The sequence below is a fragment of the Oncorhynchus kisutch genome, linkage group LG10 (genome assembly GCF_002021735.2).
Source record: "Oncorhynchus kisutch isolate 150728-3 linkage group LG10, Okis_V2, whole genome shotgun sequence".
Taxonomy (NCBI): domain Eukaryota; kingdom Metazoa; phylum Chordata; class Actinopteri; order Salmoniformes; family Salmonidae; genus Oncorhynchus; species Oncorhynchus kisutch.
Genome location: NC_034183.2, coordinates 9,848,642 through 9,872,341, shown reverse-complemented (window position 1 = coordinate 9,872,341; position 23,700 = coordinate 9,848,642). Strand labels below are relative to the sequence as shown.

General features: G+C 42.6%; 1 protein-coding gene across 3 annotated transcripts; it reads right to left on the bottom strand.

Annotated features, from left to right (window-relative positions):
• Window positions 1–6,380: 6,380 nt before the first annotated feature.
• On the bottom strand, window positions 6,381–17,237 carry LOC109897712 (G/T mismatch-specific thymine DNA glycosylase-like). 3 transcript variants are annotated; one of them, XM_020492243.2, is made up of 11 exons: window positions 17,112–17,237; window positions 16,570–16,635; window positions 15,155–15,333; window positions 14,390–14,649; window positions 13,866–13,935; window positions 13,466–13,601; window positions 13,233–13,315; window positions 13,039–13,133; window positions 9,635–9,806; window positions 9,231–9,383; window positions 6,381–7,296 (listed from the first exon to the last, which is right to left on the bottom strand). In XM_020492243.2, exons 2-11 carry the CDS (start codon window positions 16,623–16,625, stop codon window positions 7,136–7,138), a joined length of 1,365 nt encoding a protein of 454 aa, XP_020347832.2. In that variant the 5' UTR covers window positions 16,626–16,635; window positions 17,112–17,237; the 3' UTR covers window positions 6,381–7,135. The 3 variants fall into 3 exon arrangements, with proteins under 3 accessions (XP_020347832.2, XP_020347833.2, XP_031688899.1); XM_020492244.2 differs by lacking the exon at window positions 16,570–16,635; XM_031833039.1 differs by lacking the exons at window positions 16,570–16,635; window positions 17,112–17,237 and adding an exon at window positions 15,534–15,645 and having other exon boundaries at window positions 6,531–7,296.
• Window positions 17,238–23,700: the final 6,463 nt, after the last annotated feature.

Sequence of the window (23,700 nt, the reverse complement as noted above, 5' to 3'; positions counted from 1 at the left end):
CTATGTTGCAATGTCTTGCTTGTCCTATGTTGCTATGTCTTGCTTGTCCTGTTGCTATGTCTTGCTTGTCCTATGTTGCTATGTCTTGCTTGTCCTGTTGCTATGTCTTGCTTGTCCTATGTTGCAATGTCTTGCTTGTCCTATGTTGCTATGTCTTGCTTGTCCTATGTTGCAATGTCTTGCTTGTCCTATGTTGCTATGTCTTGCTTGTCCTGTTGCTATGTCTTGCTTGTCCTATGTTGCAATGTCTTGCTTGTCCTATGTTACTATGTCTTGCTTGTCCTATGTTGCTATGTCTTGCTTGTCCTATGTTGCTATGTCTTGCTTGTCCTGTTGCTATGTCTTGCTTGTCCTGTTGCTATGTCTTGCTTGTCCTATGTTGCAATGTCTTGCTTGTCCTATGTTGCTATGTCTTGCTTGTCCTATGTTGCTATGTCTTGCTTGTCCTGTTGCTATGTCTTGCTTGTCCTGTTGCTATGTCTTGCTTGTCCTGTTGCTATGTCTTGCTTGTCCTATGTTGCTATGTCTTGCTTGTCCTGTTGCTATGTCTTGCTTGTCCTGTTGCTATGTCTTGCTTGTCCTGTTGCTATGTCTTGCTTGTCCTATGTTTCAGTGTCTGTATGCTACGTCTTGCTTGTGCTATGTTTCTCTGTCTGCATGCTATGTCTTGCTTGTGCTATGTTGCTCTGTCTGCATGCTATGTCTTGCTTGTGCTATGTTTCTCTGTCTGCATGCTATGTCTTGCTTGTGCTATGTTGCTCTGCGTGTGCTCAATGCTCATTGATTGTCTGTATTGTAATTGTTTTTAATAACCTGCCAAGGAACTGCGGTTGAAACCGGCACTTTTACTGAAAAGTTGATTAATGTGCACTGCCCCTGTAAAAATAAAATAAACTCAAACTCTTATAAACATTCTATATGGAGATTCTTATAAAGCTCTTAAACATTATATATGGGATAATAATTTTAGTAGTGAGAATATTTCTCACAAGTTGTAAAAATTGTTAATGCTGTGATTCAATGGTGACAATATAAATATGTAGAAGACCAAAGAAGTGAAGGCTGTTTAAATCAGAGAAATGTGCAACACAATGTGATAGGTAGTTGATGGAATTTATATGAATGACTAGAATATTCCACCCTGAAGCCATATCTACCCTGAAGCCATATAATCGTATGAAATTGGTTAGAATCATGTATAACCATAGTCTGTACAATATGTCTATAATAGTATCTTAACAGACTGTCTGAGCAAGATTCGGTGCCGACCTTGGCTGGGGCCACTGCGATTACTTCCTAGGGTCTCGGTCTCATTGGCTGGGGCCACTGAGATTACTTCCCAGGGTCTCGGTCTCATTGGCTGGGGCCACTGAGATTACTTCCCAGGGTCTCGGTCTCATTGGCTGGGGCCACTGAGATTACTTGCCAGGGTCTCGGTCTCCCTATCTTAAAGAATCCCCTAATCTTTGTCGGCTGGGTAGCAGGACATTGTGTGCTAATGTTAGTGTGAATGTGGGTGCGTATGTTTGTGTGAATGTGTGTGCGTGAGAAGCCTGTATAAAATGATTTTTTTTGTACAACAGACCAGCGCGCTCTAGAGAATAAAACTTATTGACTATTTTAGCTGGGCCTCTGTCTGTTTCATTTCGATCAGTATCTTACAAATCCTGATCAGCAGACTGAGTAGTTTAATTGAATTGATTCATGAACTTTGAGAACATAATTATCGTAACATAGGTGCAAGGGAGGGAATATTTGCACCACTGAACATGGGTGTGGTGCTCTTGGGAAATAGACCTGACTGGTTTGGATGATCGAAACTGTGATCCAAACTGTGTTGAAGCACCACTGAATGTTTATCCAGCCCCGTGAAAAGGGATGTGACTTGACATGTCTATAACCTGCTAAGCACACTAAGCATCAGAGTGACACATACATCTACATAAATGAAGGATTCAATCCATAGCAATGAAGGTCAGTGTTGTAGTGTTGGTTGAAATGTAAAGGTCAGTGTTGTAGTGTTGGTTGAAATGTAAAGGTCAGTGTTGTAGTGTTGGTTGAAATGTAAAGGTCAGTGTTGTAGTGTTGGTTGAAATGTAAAGGTCAGTGTTGTAGTGTTGGTTGAAATGTAAAGGTCAGTGTTGTAGTGTTGGTTGAAATGTAAAAGTAATTTTCAATTGAGCAGACATATGCAGCGTTTACCATAGAGGGTGTAAAAAATAAACTGCTGAAACTAGATCCCCTACATCCTGGTCTTGACGATAATTTTTTTTTTGAAAAACATCAATGTTCAACCAATCCAGTAAATGTGAAGGAGGAGTCTTCTTGTTCACGTCCAAAATGGCTCTCATTCCATTACCCCTGACAACCGGAACATTTGGTTGTACAATGGATGCAGTCTCTGCGAATGCAGAAACATCGCTTTTACATTTCAATCACGCTAGAACAGTGATTTTCGCTGCCACTGTTTGAATCCGATCATATTGTGGACAAAATGTTGCCCTGACTCCTTGCACCGGTCAAACGCTATACCGTGCACATGGACGTTTCATGCTGACCAGACCGCTCGTGCGTTTCTTCTTCTTCTCTTGACTTCATATGGCGGTTGGCAACCAACTTTACCACCACCAACTGGACTGGATTGTGGACCTCAGTTCATCTTTCAATTACCCACGTGGGTATATGCTCCTAAAAAACAATGAGGAGATGGGAGAGGTGGGACTTGCAGCGCATCAAGCGTCACAAATAGAACAAAGTGCTGTTTTAGCGCCTGACTAATCAGACACTCGTTGCAATCGGTGTGGTCAGCATGTTCCTTTCTTCTCTGCAAGGAGTCTGGATCTGTGTACATCCCAGACTTTTCCCCTGAAGGCATTCAGGGCCGTCTGAACTTTGAGAAAAAACACTTTATGTCAAGGTCTTCGAGTTACCGCAGCCACAAAAGAATACAAAATCTGCCTTTTTCTACAATAAAAAAAAGTATTCCATTTTTTTAAAAACATTACCTTAACCACACTGCTGACTTTATGCCTAACCCTAACACGCATATTTGCCCTCTCATTGGCTAGAATGGTCCCACTTGATTTTGCCTCATTCCATTTTCAAAAACATTTCATCAATTAAACTGATAGTCTGTGGTAAATTCATCATTGGCTTTAATACCCTGATTGGTAGAATCACTGATGACTTTGTTTTGTACAACACCTCTCAGACCCCTCGTCACCACAAACGACTTCAACGATAGCAGTCTCAGACTGAGGTGTGTAGCGAACATTGAGCAGCGGAAGAATTGTGTCGTCACCAGGAAAGAGAAAATGCTGCTTTTTAAAAATGTATTTTTACCTTTATTTAACTAAGCAAGTTGAGAACAAATTCTTATTTTCAACAAATCAAATGTATTTATAAAGTCCTTTTTACATAAGCAGATGTCACAAAGTGCTATAAAGAAACCCAGCCTAAAACCCCAAACAGCAAGCTACGCAGATGTTGAAGCACAATGACGGCCTACCCTGGCCAAACCCTAACCCAGACGACGCTGGGCCAATTTTCCGCACCCCTATGGGACTCCCAATCACGGCCGGTTGTGATACAGCCTGGAATCGAACCAGGGTCTGTAGGGATGCCTGCCTTAGACCGCTGCAGCATTCAGCAACGTTACTGCTTGTACAGAGATCGCATTCAAGGTAAATGCTGCAATGTCTCAAATGGAAACGTCCTTTAAAGCTAGAATCCTGGTTTCTGATTGAATCCCAGCCTTCGTCTTTTTAACAAAGAGGATTTACGTACAGTAACTGCATGTATGACCAATTCCATTCACACAAATTGGCAAAAATCACTTTTTTTTTATCCACATTTGGTCACAAAAATGAAACCAGTCCAGAATAAAAGAAAATAAAGAAACATTTAAAAAGGTGAGGAAATTAAAGGTGAGGAAATTAAAGGTGAGGTAGCGTGTAGCTGCCACAACTATTTAAACCCTAATCCAGCTCACGGTTGAAACCTTTGTGATGCTGTAGTAGGTTCACGCCTACAAACTTCGACTACTGATGTAGAACTGTAATGCTAACGTATTATTGTTTCTGACATACTGGAACAGCTACGCATTTCAAATTTTAAAAAAGTCATATTACCCAGTTATTCTCACAGCGTGCTTCCATACATTTACCCAGAGGGATCATGAGCAGTATCTCGGAAGTTAAAACTTGTGCAAAGAGTATTGTAATGTAAAATATGAAAACAGTTTAAAGAAAGAACAGGGTGGTGTTCTAATAGGCACCAAACAGAAGACAATCAGTTTTTTCTAATAAGAAACCAAAAAAGATGAATCAGTTGCAAACACATTTAAAACGTTTTCCTAACTAAATACGATCTAGGGTTGACTCATTTAGCATGCAGACGGATGAAAAGGTTCTTGACGTGCATGAAGATCATCAGTCAAACCGTCAGAACCCGACCAAACCAAGACAACCAAATCTTTTCAGTCTGGAAAGTTTAACAAAATAACTTCAAAAAAATCTGAGGGATGGGCATAAAGAAATTAATCCACTCAAATTCAGACTGAACTATGGATGCAAAGACTGACCATCCATGATATCAAAATTATAGTTTGAACCATGTTGAGTCTATACAGTTTGTTTAAAAACATTGGAGTAAAACAAGCCTATATTTGAGGTTCTGGTGGGGTACGACAGTTGAACTAAGCCCCTGAGGCATTTATAAAAAATATATATATATACACATTTCAAGAATGAATGGATATACAGTGGGGCAAAAAAGTATTTAGTCAGCCACCAATTGTGCAAGTTCTCCCACTTAAAGACGAGAGAGGCCTGTAATTTTCATCATAGGTACAGTTCAACTATGACAGACAAAATGAGAAAAAAAATCCAGAAAATCACATTGTAGGATTTTTAATGAATTTATTTGCAAATTATGGTGGAAAATAAGTATTTGGTCACCTACAAACAAGCAAGATTTCTGGCTCTCACAGACCTGTAACTTCTTCTTTAAGAGGCTCCTCTGTCCTCCACTCGTTACCTCTATTAATGGCACCTGTTTGAACTTGTTATCAGTATAAAAGACACCTGTCCACAACCTCAAACAGTCACACTCCAAACTCCACTATGGCCAAGACCAAAGAGCTGTCAAAGGACACCAGAAACAAAATTGTAGACCTGCACCAGGCTGGGAAGACTGAATCTGCAATAGATAAGCAGCTTGGTTTGAAGAAATCAACTGTGGGAGCAAATATTAGGAAATGGAAGACATACAAGACCACTGATAATCTCCCTCGATCTGGGGCTTCATGCAAGATCTCACCCCGTGGGGTCAAAATGATAACAGGAATGGTGAGCAAAAATCCCAGAACCACACAGGGGGACCTAGTGAATTACCTGCAGAGAGCTGGGACCAAAGTAACAAAGACTACCATCAGTAACACACTACGCCGCCAGGGACTCAAATCCTGCAGTGCCAGACGTGTCCCCCTGCTTAAGCCAGTACATGTCCAGGCCCGTCTGAAGTTTGCTAGAGAGCATTTGGATGATCCAGAAGAATATTGGGAGAATGTCATATGGTCAGATGAAACCAAAATATAACTTTTTGGTAAAAACTCAACTCGTCATGTTTGGAGGACAAAGAATGCTGAGTTGCATCCAAAGAACACCATACCTACTGTGAAGCATGGGGGTGGAAACATCATGCTTTGGGGCTGTTTTTCTGCAAAGGGACCAGGACGACTGATCTGTGTAAAGGAAAGAATGAATGGGGCCATGTATCGTGAGATTGAGTGAAAACCTCCTTCCATCAGCAAGGGCATTGAAGATGAAACGTGGCTGGGTCTTTCAGCATGACAATGATCCCAAACACACCACCCGGGCAACGAAGGAGTGGCTTCATAAGAAGCATTTCAAGGTCCTGGAGTGGCCTAGCCAGTCTCCAGATCTCAACCCCATAGAAAATCTTTGGAGGGAGTTGAAAGTCCGTGTTGCCCAGCAACAGCCCCAAAACATCACTGCTCTAGAGGAGATCTGCATGGAGGAATGGGCCAAAATACCAGCAACAGTGTGTGAAAACCTTGTGAAGACTTACAGAAAACGTTTGACCTCTGTCATTGCCAACAAAGGGTATATAACAAAGTATTGAGAAACTTTTGTTATTGACCAAATACTTATTTTCCACCATAATTTGCAAATAAATTCATTAAAGAAGTCCTACAATGTGATTTTTCAGGATTTTTTTTTCTCTCATTTTGTCTGTCATAGTTGAAGTGTACCTATGATGAAAATTACAGGCCTCTCTCGTCTTTTTAAGTGGGAGAACTTGCACAATTGGTGGCTGACTAAATACTTTTTTGCCCCACTGTATGTATGTATGTAACGTTTTAAGGATTTTAAGCTTTAATGAACAAAAATGTTCAGAAACATACTAAAAACATAATATACGGATCATAAAGCAACAAGAGAACAGCACCCACCTTCAGTAATGTAAATCCACTATAAAAAGGCTTGTGAAGAAATTGCTAAAACATCTCTCTGTGGAATCACTTTTTGACCATGTTTAGTTTGTTCACATATCACTCAGTACCTGTTCTCTAATCCTACACTTCACAATACATGACTTCCAGTTGCATACAGTGTGTGTGTGTTTTGCCACAGGTTCATTTGGGACTGACTGTTCATGTGTAAAAGTCTGATTTAGGGCCATTTGTAATATCAGAAGTGTCCCGCTTTGCTTACACCTACTGCGCCATCCTGTGGCCAAGTACAGTATGACAACAAAATAAGCAAAATATTTAAATAGGTGACAATCTCCAAAGACAATCAAGAATCATTGTCAAGTCCCTGATTTCACATATTTAAAAGACCGCCAATCAAAACACACATGATGACAAAACAGGATAAAATATTTGAATTTAAAAAATCCTCAATTAATCAATTTAGAAAATTCCATCTATCAAGTAGTTAAACGTGTAAATCCCTAAAATGGCTAATACAACTTGACAAAAAAATGAAAAGGCTACAATTTGAGTCTTCAAACTGAGGTGCAGTGTCTTGTTGAAGGAGGGGATTAAGGATGTGTGGGTTGAGGTCTCTGTACGTCCAGATAGGGCTAGTTAGTAGCCCTATCCCCTTCCTTATACATTGCCCGCCCATGCCTGGGGCTCTTTAGAGCCCCCAATGTCTGGAATCTGATCAGCAAAAGACTGCATCATCCACTGTCCGTCCGGGAGTTGTCCCTCTGTGGCAGCGGCGGCAGGAAGTTGAGAAGTGTCTGCCTTCTCGACAGCGTCTGAAACTAGAATAAAATAACATCTGAGGTGACTGGACCATGTTACATAGGCCAAAGATAAACCCGTCCACTACAAATCACACATAGGGGGCAGCAGCATCCGGACTAGGTGCTGCGAGTGACAGCAACATAAGTTAGTGATTGTTCACAGGTGTGGGTGATTGCCAGGTCATTGCAGAGTGAGAGGAGGACATTGTTTGAATCTTTCATTTTGGCCTTCTACTTGTTTTGTATGTGTAACGGATGTGAAACGGCTAGTTTAGTTAACGGTGGTGCAGCGCTAAATAGCGTTTCAATCGGTGACGTCACTTGCTCTGAGACCTTGAAGTAGTAGTTCCCCTTGCTCTGCAAGGGCCGCGGCTTTTGTGGAGCGATGGGTAACGATGCTTCGAGGGGTGACTGTTGTTGATGTGTGCAGAAGGTCCCTGGTTCGCGCCCGGGTATGGGCGAGGGGACGGTCTAAAGTTTATTGGGCTGGCTGACTACGGTTGTCCCTGGTGTTTATTGGGCTGGCTGACTACAGTTGTCCCTGGACCCTGGTGTTTATTGGGCTGGCTGACTACAGTTGTCCCTGGACCCTGGTGTTTATTGGGCTGGCTGACTACGGTTGTCCCTGGACCCTGGTGTTTATTGGGCTGGCTGACTACGGTTGTCCCTGGACCCTGGTGTTTATTGGGCTGGCTGACTACGGTTGTCCCTGGACCCTGGTGTTTATTGTTTATTTGTCATGGACCATGTATAACATGTCATTGCACCAGATTTAGCGGGATAGCTCATTTTTCATCTGTAGTCTCTGGCATGTGTCTCCTAGGTACATTACAGACCACAGCAATCCTCATACTCTTTAATAGGCTTGGACGATATACAGTATACCAGGGTATTACTGAAGGTATGATTTTCATCTCCCCCCCAACCTCGCGGGGGTGCGTGCTACGCCACTGCTTGTAAATACAAGTTAACTATCTAAGATGTGTCAAACAAATGATATCCATCTCAGGGCTCCAGCTATGCATTTGGTTTTGCTAACTTGCTAGCTAAGTGTCTAGGTGGTAAGATCAAGCTTCTTGGTTAGAACAGAGATATTCAACCCCTTCCTTGATCAAGATCCATGATGCCTAAATTGTTTTGTGCGTAAAAAAACATCACAAATAGCGTCCCTTTAAAGTAATACCGTATATACCGGTATGGTACAGAAAGTGTATAATGGTAGGGAAAACCCTAATCTTTAATATTAATGACTCATTAATATCAGGTTATGTCCCAGTTAGTTAGCTCGACAGTGAGATTCAAAATATTCTATAGGCTGGCTAGTTGGATTCAAAACATCATTCAGTCTTGTTGATTTTGGCCAACAGCAATGTGACTGTGTATACTATCCCTGCATTCCACATCAACCCCGAGACACTCCTAAACATCTTGGACAGGAATACACAATATGGCACTTCATGGTTGCCTTCTGAAGGGCTGGCTAGAATATCAGCCACATTACTTCCAGCTCTCCAACAGACGGGTAACAGTGTACAGGGAGGAGGTATTCAGGGTACATACACATCCAGTGTGTGGATCACAATACCTCCTGGAATCTACTCATTTCAAGGTGAGGATGCTTAAATACTTTTGTAATTTGTGTTAACTGCCATTTTTAAAAGACGAGTGTTCTGTGGCAGGGTTCTCCCCAAAGAATGGAACAGAATCATTACTTTGTTATCATCTCAGGTCATTTTTTTTGCTCTAGATTGCAGATAATGACAGTTACAGGTGTTAAAAAATGAAAAGATATGAGTTAAAAGAGGGGCGCTGCCCCGCCCCCCCTCCGGTCCTCCACCCAGCCGTACTCAGCAGGGGTGTGTATCGAGAACCCTGCTGTGGGGAGCCTATACCATATAACTAGTTACTGCTTATCCTAGTTCTAAGGTCCATCCAGGAATCTCTGTACTGACCTGTGTTTTCCGCCGACGAGAAGTTACAGTGCCCGTTGCCATTGCTCTGGCCCTCCTCAGGCCCCGGCCCACCCTCGCCATATGCGCCGCCAAAGGCCGCCTCGTAGCCCGGGTCGTACGCCTCCTCTTTAATCGCCATCCTCTTGGCGTCCTCTGTAGGGGGGAGAAAACACAAAATTAAATAAACGTATTTCTATGGAACAAACAAACTGTTACCATGAACAAGACTGTTCTCATACAGCTCACTCAGATGAACAAGGTCATGAGACTGGGCAGAACTGTGATGGCTTTTCATTTTAAAATTCACCTTTTTAATAATAATTGACATTTGATGTTAACTATGTGCTTTCATGTAAATGTAATTTAATTGAATACTCAGAGCACTCTGCAGTACGTTCTCTTACCCTTGGCCAGTCCCAGGTCAAAGGTGTACTCCAACTCCTGAATGTCGTCTGTTCTGGCCACGCCCCTGAGCTGGTCCCTTAATTCCCTCAGCTTGATGTAGAAGTGCACTTTGTCCTGCGCACGGGGGAACTGGGCACAGCGGGCACTGGACGACGGCATCAAATACAACGCCTGTAGGGGAGAGGGCAGGGTTATATGGTATCATTTCAAAAAAGGGGAATGGTACTGTACTTCCTCTGTATGCCCAATGATCATAGTTCATTCTTTAAAAAGTCTAAGCCGACATGTGGAATTGTTTTAAGATGGTCATACGATGGATCATTTAGCAATTTGATTTTACATTTTAGGACCCCTTTAGTTAAAAATAAATAAAATCTATTAATAAAAAAATATATATATATATATATATTACACACACACACACTGGGGCAAAAAAGTATTTAGTCAGCCACCAATTGTGCAAGTTCTCCCACTTAAAAATATGAGAGAGGCCTGTAATTTTCATCATAGGTACACTTCAACTATGACTATGACAGAAAATCACATTGTAGGATTTTTAATGAATTTATTTGCAAATTATGGTGGAAAATAAGTATTTGGTCAATAACAAAAGTTTCTCAATACTTTGTTATATACCCTTTGTTGGCAATGACAGAGGTCAAATGTTTTCTGTAAGTCTTCACAAGGTTTTCACACACTGTTGCTGGTATTTTGGCCTATTCCTCCATGCAGATCTCCTCTAGAGCAGTGATGTTTTGGGGCTGTTGCTGGGCAACACGGACTTTCAACTCCCTCCAAAGATTTTCTATGGGGTTGAGATCTGGAGACTGGCTAGGCCACTCCAGGACCTTGAAATGCTTCTTACAAAGACACTCCTTCGTTGCCCTGGCGGTGTGTTTGGGATCATTGTCATGCTGAAAGACACAGCCACATTTCATCTTCAATGCCCTTGCTGATGGAAGGAGGTTTTTACTCAAAATCTCACGATACATGGCCCCATTCATTCTTTCCTTTACACGGATCAGTCATCCTGGTCCCTTTGCAGAAAAACAACCCCAAAGCATGATGTTTCCACCCCATGCTTCACAGTAGGTATGGTGTTCTTTGGATGCAACTCAGCATTCTTTGTCCTCCAAACACAACGAGTTGAGTTTTTACCAAAAAGTTCTATTTTGGTTTCATCTGACCATATGACATTCTCCCAATATTCTTCTGGATCATCCAAATGCTCTCTAGCAAACTTCAGATGGGCCTGGACATGTACTGGCTTAAGCAGGGGGACACGTCTGGCACTGCAGGATTTGAGTCCCTGGCGGCGTAGTGTGTTACTGATGGTAGGCTTTGTTACTTTGGTCCCAGCTCTCTGCAGGTAATTCACTAGGTCCCCCCGTGTGGTTCTGGGATTTTTGCTCACCGTTCTTGTGATCATTTTGACCCCACAGGGTGAGATCTTGCGTGGAGCCCCAGATCGAGGGAGATTATCAGTGGTCTTGTATGTCTTCCATTTCCTAATATTTGCTCCCACAGTTGATTTCTTCTAACCAAGCTGCTTACCTATTGCAGATTCAGTCTTCCCAGCCTGGTGCAGGTCTACAATTTTGTTTCTGGTGTCCTTTGACAGCTCTTTGGTCTAGGCCATAGTGGAGTTTGGAGTGTGACTGTTTGAGGTTGTGGACAGGTGTCTTTTATACTGATAACAAGTTCAAACAGGTGCCATTAATACAGGTAACGAGTGGAGGACAGAGGAGCCTCTTAAAGAAGAAGTTACAGGTCTGTGAGAGCCAGAAATCTTGCTTGTTTGTGGGTGACCAAATACTTATTTTCCACCATAATTTGCAAATAAATTCATTAAAAATCCTACAATGATTTTCTGGATTTTTTTCCCCTCATTTTGTCTGTCATAGTTGAAGTGTATCTATGATGAACTTGCATAATTGGTGGTTGACTAAATACTTTTTTGCCCCACTGTATGTATGTATAACCATGTGTATGTGACAAATAAATTTGATTTGATTTGATTTATATTTTTTATTTTTTGGCTTGAACTACTATATCCCAGAGAAACTAATTGAATAACACATTTATAAAGCAGGAAACAAAGACAAAGCAGTAAACAAAGTAAAAAAATGTATCAGAAGGAATAAGGTTTTGAAGTGTTTGTCCTAGATCTAAGAGATAAGAAAGCTCAGGAAATATTTTAGTTCTTATACATATTTAACCCCTTTTTTGGGTACCTTCAATCTCCACCCGGTACAGCCAGAAGAGGACTGTCCACCCCTCAGAGCCTGGTTCCTCTCTAGGTTTCTTCCTAGGTTCCTGCCTTTCTAGAGAGTTTTTCCTAGCCACCGTGCTTCTACACCTGCATTGCTTGCGGTTTGGGTTTTTAGGCTGGGTTTCTTTATAAGCACTGACATCTGCTGGTGTAAAAAGGGCTTTATAAATAAATGTAATTGATTTGATTGATACTTCCATTCATAAAAAATAAAAATAAACTGGTACCAGGTTACCTTCAGACGAGTCCCATGGGGGTCATAGAGCAAAACGGAGAACACCATCGTGTTCGTGAGAATCTCCCCTTTCCACAGTGGGGTCACATTAGTTTGTAACCCAAGTGGTTTGGACCCTACAAACAAAAAGTTGGCACATCGACTGTACCGACTTCAGACGAGTCCCGTGACACACAGTGGTAGTAATATGCTACATACGTTTTGGTGAGAAGTGATTTTCGGGACGTCTCATGGTCTGACAAACACCGCTCTAGCTCTGCCACCTTTTACCGCGGATGCAGAAGTTCCACATCGGCAGATGTGGTGGATGGAGACGCATCCAATGCAAAAAAAAGAGAAAAGATTTCTACCTTAAACTAACTGATTTAGATGGCCATTGTTTAATGTTACTATGACGCACCGGTGCGTCAATCAACTCTTGGGGGTTAATAATCACCCGCACAAGCCTGGGCCAACCCACTGGGGAGTCAGGCCCACCCAATCAGATTGCGCCAAAGAAAAATAAAGATATTACGCTCTACTTGTCAGTGTCTTAACCTAAACATGCACCATCATATAGAATTCATAGCAAGCAGCGCACTGGAATGACATTCACTTTCATGGGATGGGTGGCCAAAATTAACTAACTGAAAGTTACACACCCAATAAACCACAAACAGAAAGTCTTATACATCAGACTACCAGGTAACAGAGCACCACATCAGACTACCAGGTAACAGAGCACCACATCAGACTACCAGGTAACAGAGCACCATATCAGACTACCAGGTAACAGAGCACCACATCAGACTACCAGGTAACAGAGCACCACATCAGACTACCAGGTAACAGAGCACCACATCAGACTACCAGGTAACAGAGCACCACATCAGACTATCAGGAAGCAGAGCCCTTACCACTTCACAGTCAGGTATCTTGTGTGGCTGCAGACCAAAGTCAAGTTTCTTGGGCTTTTTTCCAAACATCTCTCTGCAGAACATTTCATAGATACCTGAAAAGAAACCATTTCAACGCTTAATATGGAATTTCAATGGAAAGGTCTTGCAACTGGCATTTTCTCCTCTCTAGCAGTGTTTTTGTGGCTACTTACATTTTCCATTGAAAACAGCTATGAGAGGCTTGTACTTCTTCAGCTTTTCCACAAGAATTAAGGCACCCTCACGTAGCTCTTTGCTGTGAATTAACATAAGATGTCAAACATTGTATTCCATCTATATGTTGCTGTGTGGCCACTGTTTGACATTTACTCTACTGTCTCACTCGTCATTTCTCAGCACATTGTTGACTGACTTAAGGATTTGATTATTTTCTTCCTAAGCTTACGTTGAAAGGTCTTTGCTTCCAGGCGTTGTCCTTGCCACCATGTTGGTGAAACCGATCTTATATTTCGCTGGCAGGCTGGTGTCACTCATGTGGTTGAGCTGCTCATCAGTGAATCCAGACAAGAACAGGCACTTCCCTGATGATGACAAGCTTTCATTAAATTTGTTGTACCTTTATTCTTCTGAAATTGAGGTCAACTTTGTAATGCTCTGCTCCCTAAGCATAGGAAAACATTGCAGTTACGATGCCTTGAATTTAAAGTTTTGTGATTTCGGTTGATTCATAAATGGTGTTGAGATAATGAAAGCGTAGACTAAAAATAGAAAATATTTTCAAAATAAGAGTTCCTGACAGCGTTCACACACCAAATCAAGACTAAATATCTACTAAAGCAACTTACAGAAATGGTTTCCAGGGCCAGGGAACCATCGTCCAACATAGGCTGCCACCAGACCTGGGTTGATTCCAATCTAGAACAGAGAGATTCACATCATGCAACTGGGTTGTGTTCATTATTGCAGTGCTTCTCAACACTGGTTCTACAGTACCTACAACAGTGCACAGTTTAATTGTAGCCAAACACACCTCATTCAACTCATTGAGGGCATGATGATTAGTTGACTCAGGTGTGCTTGTCCGGGGTTACAATAAAAACGGGGTACTGGAGGACCAGTGTACTGGAGGACCAGTGTACTGGAGGACCAGTGTACTGGAGGACCAGTGTACTGGAGGACCAGTGTACTGGAGGACCAGTGTACTGGAGGACCAGTGTTGGGAAACACTGCGTAGGGCTCGCAACAAAATACATTTTGCAGCTGGAAACAAATGAGTATTTCTTATTGGACAAATCAAGGTAGCTCGATTTTCAGTCTCATATCATTAATAATAATATCTGGCATAAAGTGACAAACAGGTAGAACTCACAATGACATAGTCCAAGTTGTAGTCAAGGATGTCTGTCAGAGTTCTGCTCATGACCTCATCTTCCGTCATGCCCTTGAATCGGTCTCGTTTCTTCCTGACCTTCTGGACGGTCTCGTCAATCTTCTCCTGCGTGCCGTCAGCCTCTTGACCCTCCTTGCCTTTCTTGGGCTTGGGGCCCGGTTTGGCCTTGGGCGGCTTGGGCATTTTGGGTGGCTTGGGTTCCTTTGGTTGTGCTGTTCTCCCTCGCTTTTTCGCTGGAGCTGCAAGAGGTAGAGAGACCTCCCAATCAACCTTGCTGTTAACCTTCCCAACAATTTGTTGATGAGGTATTTTTTTTGTTCACCTTTATTTAACCGGGTAGGCCAGGTGAGAACACCTTTATTTAACCGGGTAGGCCAGGTGAGAACACCTTTATTTAACCGGGTAGGCCAGTTGAGAACACCTTTATTTAACCAGGTAGGCCAGTTGAGAACACCTTTATTTAACCGGGTAGGCCAGGTGAGAACACTTTTATTTAACCAGGTAGGCCAGTTGTGAACAAGTTCTCATTTACAACTGCAACCTGGCCAAGATAAAGCAAAGCAGTGCGACAAAACAAGAGTTACACTTGTTTTACATTTGTTTTAAATCTGTGGGGAAATGCATCAAAAAGAACACTTCTCCCACAAATAAATCAACTTCAAATCCATTGGGCAAGCAATACATTGAGGATCATGTCCTTATTGTCATTGAATACAGCTCTGTGGGGATGAAGAAGCAGGGTACCTTTCGCTAAGTTGGCAGGTTCTTGCTGAGCCATGAGCTCATCATTGACAGCCATATGTGCATGTGCCATTACTCTCTCTTCTCTTGGTTCCTCTGTGTAGTGAGGGTGAGGACTGTGGTGATGGTTGATGCCCGGATACTGGCCCTGCTGAGCCTGAAGCTGTTGAGCTGACTGAATCCTGTACAAGGAAGACAAAAGAAAAAGAACCCCCAGCATTAATCCTACAGCCAAAATATATTGCAGTGAGAGCCCCAGTATAAATATTGTAAATATATTTGTGAGTCCTGTAAAACAAATACACCATGCCCTCGAGGACATTCAGAATCCCAGACCCCTCAAAGGTAGGCCTACCTCCACCATATTCACAAGGTAACTTACAGTAGACACAGCTTCAACAGCATAGAAGCAACCTGTTATTGCCTATACCACCTGCATGTTGAAAGATTCCCAGATGAGGCTGAACTGGAAAGACAGACATACATACATACATACATACATACATACATACATACATACATACATACATACATACATACATACATACATGACTGGAACGAACTACAAAAATCTCTGAAACTGGAAACACTTATCTCCCTCACTAGCTTTAAGCACCAACTGTCAGAGCAGCTCACAGATTACTGCACCTGTACATAGCCCACCTATAATTTAGCCCAAACAACTACCTCTTTCCCAACTGTATTTAATTTAGCTCCTTTGCACCCCATTATTTTTTATTTCTACTTTGCACATTCTTCCATTGCAAAACTACCATTCCAGTATTTTACTTGCTATATTGTATTTACTTTGCCATCATGGCCTTTTTTGCCTTTACCTCCCTTCTCACATTGTATATAGACTTGTTTATACTGCATTATTGACTGTATGTTTGTTTTTACTCCATGTGTAACTCTGTGTTGTTTTATCTGTCGAACTGCTTTGCTTTATCTTGGCCAGGTCGCAATTGTAAATGAGAACTTGTTCTCAACTTGCCTACCTGGTTAAATAAAAGGTCAATACACACACACACACACACACACACACACACACACACACACACATACATACATACATACATAATGTGTATGCAGACTATTGGCCCAGAGCCATCTGGGTTTGGCCAGTGTGGGTGTACACACACACACTTTTATCATAACTGTCTTGATAGTATGAATTGCACAATTCGTCCTCATAATTCATTCGTACAATTATCTAGGCTTGCAAGTAAAGACAGGTCGTTCTGTGGTAAACTCAATTCAAAGCATTTAGGTGATTCAGATAGCACAATCCATCAGATGCAAACAAAACAAAAACATGCTGTTATTTCAGATTCATAACATTTTGCCATTCAGGGGATGAAGGAGGGAGTTCGTTCAAAATGTCCTGGGCTTCTTTTTTTGACGGCGTAAGAACTCACCACTGTTGAAGATATTCCGAGGGGACAGGCACTGATCCATACAGCTTTTCTTCCATCTTGGATTTACTTTGTTAGATAGATCAATATTCATGTTGATGAGACATTAATATTCTGATTTGGATATAGCACATTCTTATAAACTGCCTGGCTTTGTAGAATTAGCAACAGTGTATCGGGGCGAGAACTCAAAAAGGATATTTGTCCTAGACAAGTGGTTAGAGGCGCTTTGGCAGCTAGCTAGCTTACGTTAGCAGACAACCAGCGCTGCTTTGTCAACAAAGTAAACAGCCAACACACATTCTAACTCCGACTTCGTCTATAGTATACTTCAAATCAATGTTGGCTAACCCACTGGATTTGGCGTATTAAGTCATTATGGATAATCAAGATAGCTATTCACTGGTTAACGTTAGCAAGCAAGCTAGCTAGCTATTTCGCTAATTAGCATGGATGAATGACTTGCTAACTTTACTAGCTAGCAATGAGCTGGTTCGTTGTCAAATGAATACAAATTATATGTAATTAATCAAATGCATACATACCTATTACAGAAATGGTTGAATTTGTTATTTCTTTCTTAAAAACGACTGTGCTCAATCACTTTCGCGCTGGACTTGCTAGCATTGAAGCAACAAAGACATGACAGTAAAGCACGTCAACTTTGACATGGGAAGATACCAACATGATAATGGTTGGGGGGGGGTTAAGTCAAACGTTCGTATCCTGAAATTCATAGTAAAGGTTCAGTGTATATATCAAACGTTGTATTGATATCAGGAATGTGTGCTAATATCATAGAAACTGCTAATATTTTTTGTTGTTGCATAATTTACACATTTTCAAATACAGCCCTAGCCTCTCTCCCCCATTTTAGCGTTGGTTTGCTCAACGGACATTTAAACTCCCGAGGTTGTTTTCATTGGCTACAAGCCTCTGTGGCAAGTGTCAGTGCTATCCGGAATCATTGGGACGTCCCTAACACAGACAGAAGGGGCTATAAGTATCTTTGTCCCTACTCTAAAACCCCTAACGTAACCATAACCATTTAACATTTCAGATTCAATGCGTGGTAGGGACGTCCAAGGGAACCCGGATAGCAATGACCCTGTGGTAAGCAGGCAGAGGCAGAGATACTTGATTTTTTTTATAACTTTGGAGATACAGTACTTTTTTTGTCCGGCTCATTAATATTGGAACAACATAACATGGTGTCAGAATAAACCGCGAAAAATGGAAGATGGCTCTGTTACAACCAACATCTAGCTTGTCTACAAGGACATTTTTGTTGAAGACTGGAAGATTTGGATACACAAGTTTGAATTGTTTCTGACCGCGAGTGGCATTGCTGAAAAGGAGGAGAAAGTGCAATGTGCTACCTTCTAGACATCGCGGGAGAGGAGGCAATCAAGGGATGCAACAGGTTTGAATTTGCCGAAGGCGAGAAAGACAAGATTGCCATGCTGAAACAGAAACAGAAAAAGAGACCAGCTGTTGAAAGAGGCAGATCTCACATTGGCTAAAGCTATTAATGTGTGTTGTGCTAGTAAAATCACGTCCAGTCGGGTAAAAATTGTCAATGAGGAAGTTGAAGTACACCATATAAAAAGTGTCAGTACTGCAGAGGTTCAAGAAGAACAGAGCAAAGGCAGCTCAAGATGAACTAAACATGTGTGTCACTTGCAATAGATGTGGTTGCAAGCATGAGCACAGAAAATGCCCAGCCTCTGGTCAAGTATGTAAATCCTGCCAAAAGAAGAAGAATCTTAGAGCCAACCGAGGATAATGCACACCGTTGAGCAGAGTGAGGAGAATGACAGTATGTTCCTAGGCCTGTTCAGGGGCAGAACGACAGATTTGTACCTTGTCAACTCGGGGGTTTGAACTCGCAACCTTCCGGTTACTAGTCCAACGCTCTAACCACTAGGCTACGCTGCCGCCCCCAAATTGAAGTTGAGATGACTGGAAAATTAAAACACATTGAAGTTGTCACATCAGATATATATTTTTGTTTAAATTTAACCTTTTATTTAACTAGGCAAGACAGTTAAGAACAAATCATTTTTGAAATGATGGCATACACCGGCCAAACCCGGACGGCGCTGGTGCCAATTGTGCGCCACCCTATGGGACTCCCAATTACTTCTGGTTGTGATAGAGCCAAGATTCGAACCAAGGTGTCAGTAGATATGGACAGTGACAAAAATAAATGGACTGAGAATAAACAACTAATATGTAACATACAAGCTTGACACGTGCTGAATGCAAAGTAATATCTTCAACTCGCTTGGACAGAGAAAAGTTGAAGCGGTCCAACTGAAAACTGCCAGCAGATGTCGCCGTTGGGTCAGGAATCATGAATCGGTGTGTACATAGTACATAGACACAAGGTTGAGTTACAGATTATTGAAAGAGATGCTCCAGCAATGTCAACAACTAAGCATGGTGAACAGAACACATGATATCACAGTCAAAGATATTGACATACTGAAAGACTTTGAAGATCTGTTTTCTGGTCTAGGGTGCATGCCAGAACCATGTCATATACAGTCATATACAGTTAGACCCACCAGTTGAACACACCCAGAGAAAGGTTCCAGTTCCTCTCAAAGACAAGATCGTTGAGGAACTAAACAGAACGGACACATGGAAGTGAATCACTAAGCAAACAGAACTGACAGACAGGGTTAGTAGTATGGTCACTGTGGACAAACCTAACACGATCCGGATATGTATAGATTTGACGTGATTTATTAGGATCCTCATTAGCCAATGGCGACCGCTAGTCTTACTGTGGTCCAACATATATAATGCAAAATACATTAGACAGAAGACTATTTTTTTTCAATAATAAAATAAACAAAGCGATCAAACAGGAACACTACCCACTGCTCACTGTTGAGGAAGTTGTGTCCAACATGCCAAACGCTAAGATATTCTCTGTATTGGCCGCAAACCAAGAGTTCTGACAGATTAAACTTTACTTCGAGAAGTTCCAAGATCTGTAACTTCAACATGCCCAATAGTTCTAGTTCAATTCTATTTAGGACCATTGCCATTATTCTATTTCACTTTAGTCCTGCATGTTGTAACCGTAATAGCCTTGGTTTCATGCATGTTAACATTAGAAGCCTCCTCCCTAAGTTTGTTCTATTCACTGCTTTAGCACACTCTGCCAACCCGGATGTTCTAGCTGTGTCTGAATCCTGGCTTAGGAAGACCACCAAAAATTCAGACATTTTAATTCCAAACTACAACATTTTCAGACAAGATAGAACTGCCAAAGGGGGCGGTGTTGCAATCTACTGCAAAGATGGACAGAACTCTGCAGGCTTACTATCCAGGTCTGTACCCAAACAATTTGAACTTCTACTTTTAAAAATCCACCTCTCTAAAAACAAGTCTCTCACCGTTGCCACCTGCTATAGACCACCCTCTGCCCCCAGCTGTGCTCTGGACACCATATGTGAACTGATTGCCCCCCATCTATCTTCAGAGTTCGTGCTGCTAGGCGACCTAAACTGGAACATGCTTAACATGCCTTCCTAACCATCTTAAATAAACATGCCCCATTCAAGAAATGTAGAACCAGGAACAGATATAGCCCTTGGTTCTCCCCAGACCTGACTGCCCTTAACCAACACAAAAACATCCTATGGCGTTCTGCATTAGCATCGAACAGCCCCCGTGATATGCAGCTGTTCAGGGAAGCTAGAAACCATTATACACAGGCAGTTAGAAAAGCCAAGGCTAGCTTTTTCAAGCAGAAATTTGCTTCCTGCAACACTAACTCAAAAAAGTTCTGGGACACTGTAAAGTCCATGGAGAGTAAGAACACCTCCTCCCAGCTGCCCACTGCACTGAAGATAGGAAACACTGTCACCACTGATAAATCCACCATAATTGAGAATTTCAATAAGCATTTTTCTACGGCTGGCCATGCTTTCCACCTGGCTACTCCTACCCCGGACAACAGCACTGCACCCCCAACAGCAACTCGCCCAAGCCTTCCCCATTTCTCCTTCTCCCAAATCCATTCAGCTGATGTTCTGAAAGAGCTGCAAAATCTGGACCCCTACAAATCAGCCGGGCTAGACAATCTGGACCCTTTCTTTCTAAAATTATCTGCCGAAATTGTTGCCACCCCTATTACTAGCCTGTTCAACCTCTCTTTCGTGTCGTCTGAGATTCCCAAAGATTGGAAAGCAGCTGCGGTCATCCCCATCTTCAAAGGGGGGGACACTCTTGACCCAAACTGCTACAGACCTATATCTATCCTACCGTGCCTTTCTAAGGTCTTCGAAAGCCAAGTCAACAAACAGATTACCGACCATTTCGAATCTCACCATACCTTCTCTGCTATGCAATCTGGTTTCAGAGCTGGTCATGGGTGCACCTCAGCCACGCTCAAGGTCCTAAACGATATCTTAACCGCCATCGATAAGAAACATTACTGTGCAGCCGTATTCATTGATCTGGCCAAGGCTTTCGACTCTGTCAATCACCATATCCTCATCGGCAGACTCGACAGCCTTGGTTTCTCAAATGATTGCCTCGCCTGGTTCACCAACTACTTCTCTGATAGAGTTCAGTGTGTCAAATCGGAGGGTCTGCTGTCCGGACCTCTGGCAGTCTCTATGGGGGTGCCACAGGGTTCAATTCTTGGACCGACTCTCTTCTCTGTATACATCAATGAGGTCGCTCTTGCTGCTGGTGAGTCCCTGATCCACCTCTACGCAGACGACACCATTCTGTATACTTCCGGCCCTTCTTTGGACACTGTTAACAAACCTCCAGGCAAGCTTCAATGCCATACAACTCTCCTTCCGTGGCCTCCAATTGCTCTTAAATACAAGTAAAACTAAATGCATGCTCTTCAACCGATCGCTACCTGCACCTACCCGCCTGTCCAACATCACTACTCTGGACGGCTCTGACTTAGAATACGTGGACAACTACAAATACTTAGGTGTCTGGTTAGACTGTAAACTCTCCTTCCAGACCCATATCAAACATCTCCAATCCAAAGTTAAATCTAGAATTGGCTTCCTATTTCGCAACAAAGCATCCTTCACTCATGCTGCCAAACATACCCTTGTAAAACTGACCATCCTACCAATCCTCGACTTTGGCGATGTCATTTACAAAATAGCCTCCAATACCCTACTCAACAAATTGGATGCAGTCTATCACAGTGCAATCCGTTTTATCACCAAAGCCCCATATACTACCCACCATTGCGACCTGTACGCTCTCGTTGGCTGGCCCTCGCTTCCTACTCGTCGCCAAACCCACTGGCTCCATGTCATCTACAAGACCCTGCTAGGTAAAGTCCCCCCTTATCTCAGCTCGCTGGTCACCATAGCATCTCCCACCTGTAGCACACGCTCCAGCAGGTATATCTCTCTAGTCACCCCCAAAACCAATTCTTTCTTTGGCCGCCTCTCCTTCCAGTTCTCTGCTGCCAATGACTGGAACGAACTACAAAAATCTCTGAAACTGGAAACACTTATCTCCCTCACGAGCTTTAAGCACCAACTGTCAGAGCAGCTCACAGATTACTGCACCTGTACATAGCCCACCTATAATTTAGCCCAAACAACTACCTCTTTCCCAACTGTATTTAATTTTTATTTATTTTGCTCCTTTGCACCCCATTATTTTTATTTCTACTTTGCACATTCTTCCATTGCAAAACTACCATTCCAGTATTTTACTTGCTATATTGTATTTACTTTGCCATCATGGCCTTTTTTGCCTTTACCTCCCTTCTCACCTCATTTGCTCACATTGTATATAGACTTGTTTATACTGCATTATTGACTGTATGTTTGTTTTTACTCCATGTGTAACTCTGTCGTTTTATCTGTCGAACTGCTTTGCTTTATCTTGGCCAGGTCGCAATTGTAAATGAGAACTTGTTCTCAACTTGCCTACCTGGTTAAATAAAGGTAAAATAAAATAAATAAATAAATGTTGGAGCTCCCAGCTGAAGATTTACACTGTACCCTGCAATCACACCTGCAACCCTGTACATGTGACTATTAAACATCTGATTTTTGTGTTTACCCTTTTGGTGTGTCATCTGCGTCTGAGGTGTTCCAGAGACCCTTGGCACAGATGATTGAAGCCCTGGATGGAGTCGTCAACGATCATTTGTTTGTCTGGGGTGAAACTAAGGAGGAACATGACCGCAGACTGGTCAAGCTGCTACAGAGCGAGCGAGTACAATCTAAAACTAAACAGGAAGAAATGTAAAATGGTAATGACAGAGAAAGTACATTGGTCACATGCTAATGGCCAGTGGTCTGAAACCAGATGATGAGGGCTGTGGTGCAGATGCTAATGGCCAGGGGTGTGAAACCAGATGATGAGGGCCGTGGTGCAGATGCTAATGGCCAGGGGTCTGAAACCAGATGAGGGCTGTGGTGCAGATGCTAATGGCCAGTGGTCTGAAACCAGATGATGAGGACTGTGGTGCAGATGCTAATGGCCAGGGGTGTGGAACCAGATGAGGACTGTGGTGCAGATGCTAATGGCCAGTGGTCTGAAACCAGATGATGAGGACTGTGGTGCAGATGCTAATGGCCAGGGGTGTGGAACCAGATGAGGACTGTGGTGCAGATGCTAATGGCCAGTGGTCTGAAACCAGATGATGAGGGCTGTGGTGCAGATGCTAATGGCCAGGGGTCTGAAACCAGATGATGAGGACCGTGGTGCAGATGCTAATGGCCAGTGGTCTGAAACCAGATGATGAGGACCGTGGTGCAGATGCTAATGGCCAGGGGTCTGAAACCAGATGAGGACCGTGGTGCAGATGCTAATGGCCAGGGGTCTGAAACCAGATGATGAGAAGGTGTGGGCAGTTGTGCAGATGCTAATGGCCAGTGGTCTGAAACCAGATGAGGACCGTTGTGCAGATGCTAATGGCCAGGGGTCTGAAACCAGATGATGAGGACCGTTGTGCAGATGCTAATGGCCAGTGGTCTGAAACCAGATGATGAGAAGGTGTGGGCCGTGGTGCAGCTGCCTCTACCCGAAGACAAACAAGCACTGTAGAGATTCATGTGCATTCTACACCAATCTTGCCAAATTCATTCCCAACCTGTCTGAGGTGAACGCTCTGCTCAGAAA

What these genes read in the sequence shown, in the direction of transcription:
- LOC109897712 (XM_020492243.2), bottom strand. Translation starts at nt 16,625, where the DNA reads ATGGAAGAAAAGCTGTATGGATCAGTGCCTGTCCCCTCGGAATATCTT. An exon ending in TCGGAATATCTTCAACAGTG is followed by an intron (nt 15,334 to 16,569) that starts GTGAGTTCTTAC and finishes TTCCTTGTACAG; the next exon opens with GATTCAGTCAGCTCAACAGC. An exon ending in TGGCCCTGGAAACCATTTCT is followed by an intron (nt 13,602 to 13,865) that starts GTAAGTTGCTTT and finishes TGTCATCATCAG; the next exon opens with GGAAGTGCCTGTTCTTGTCT.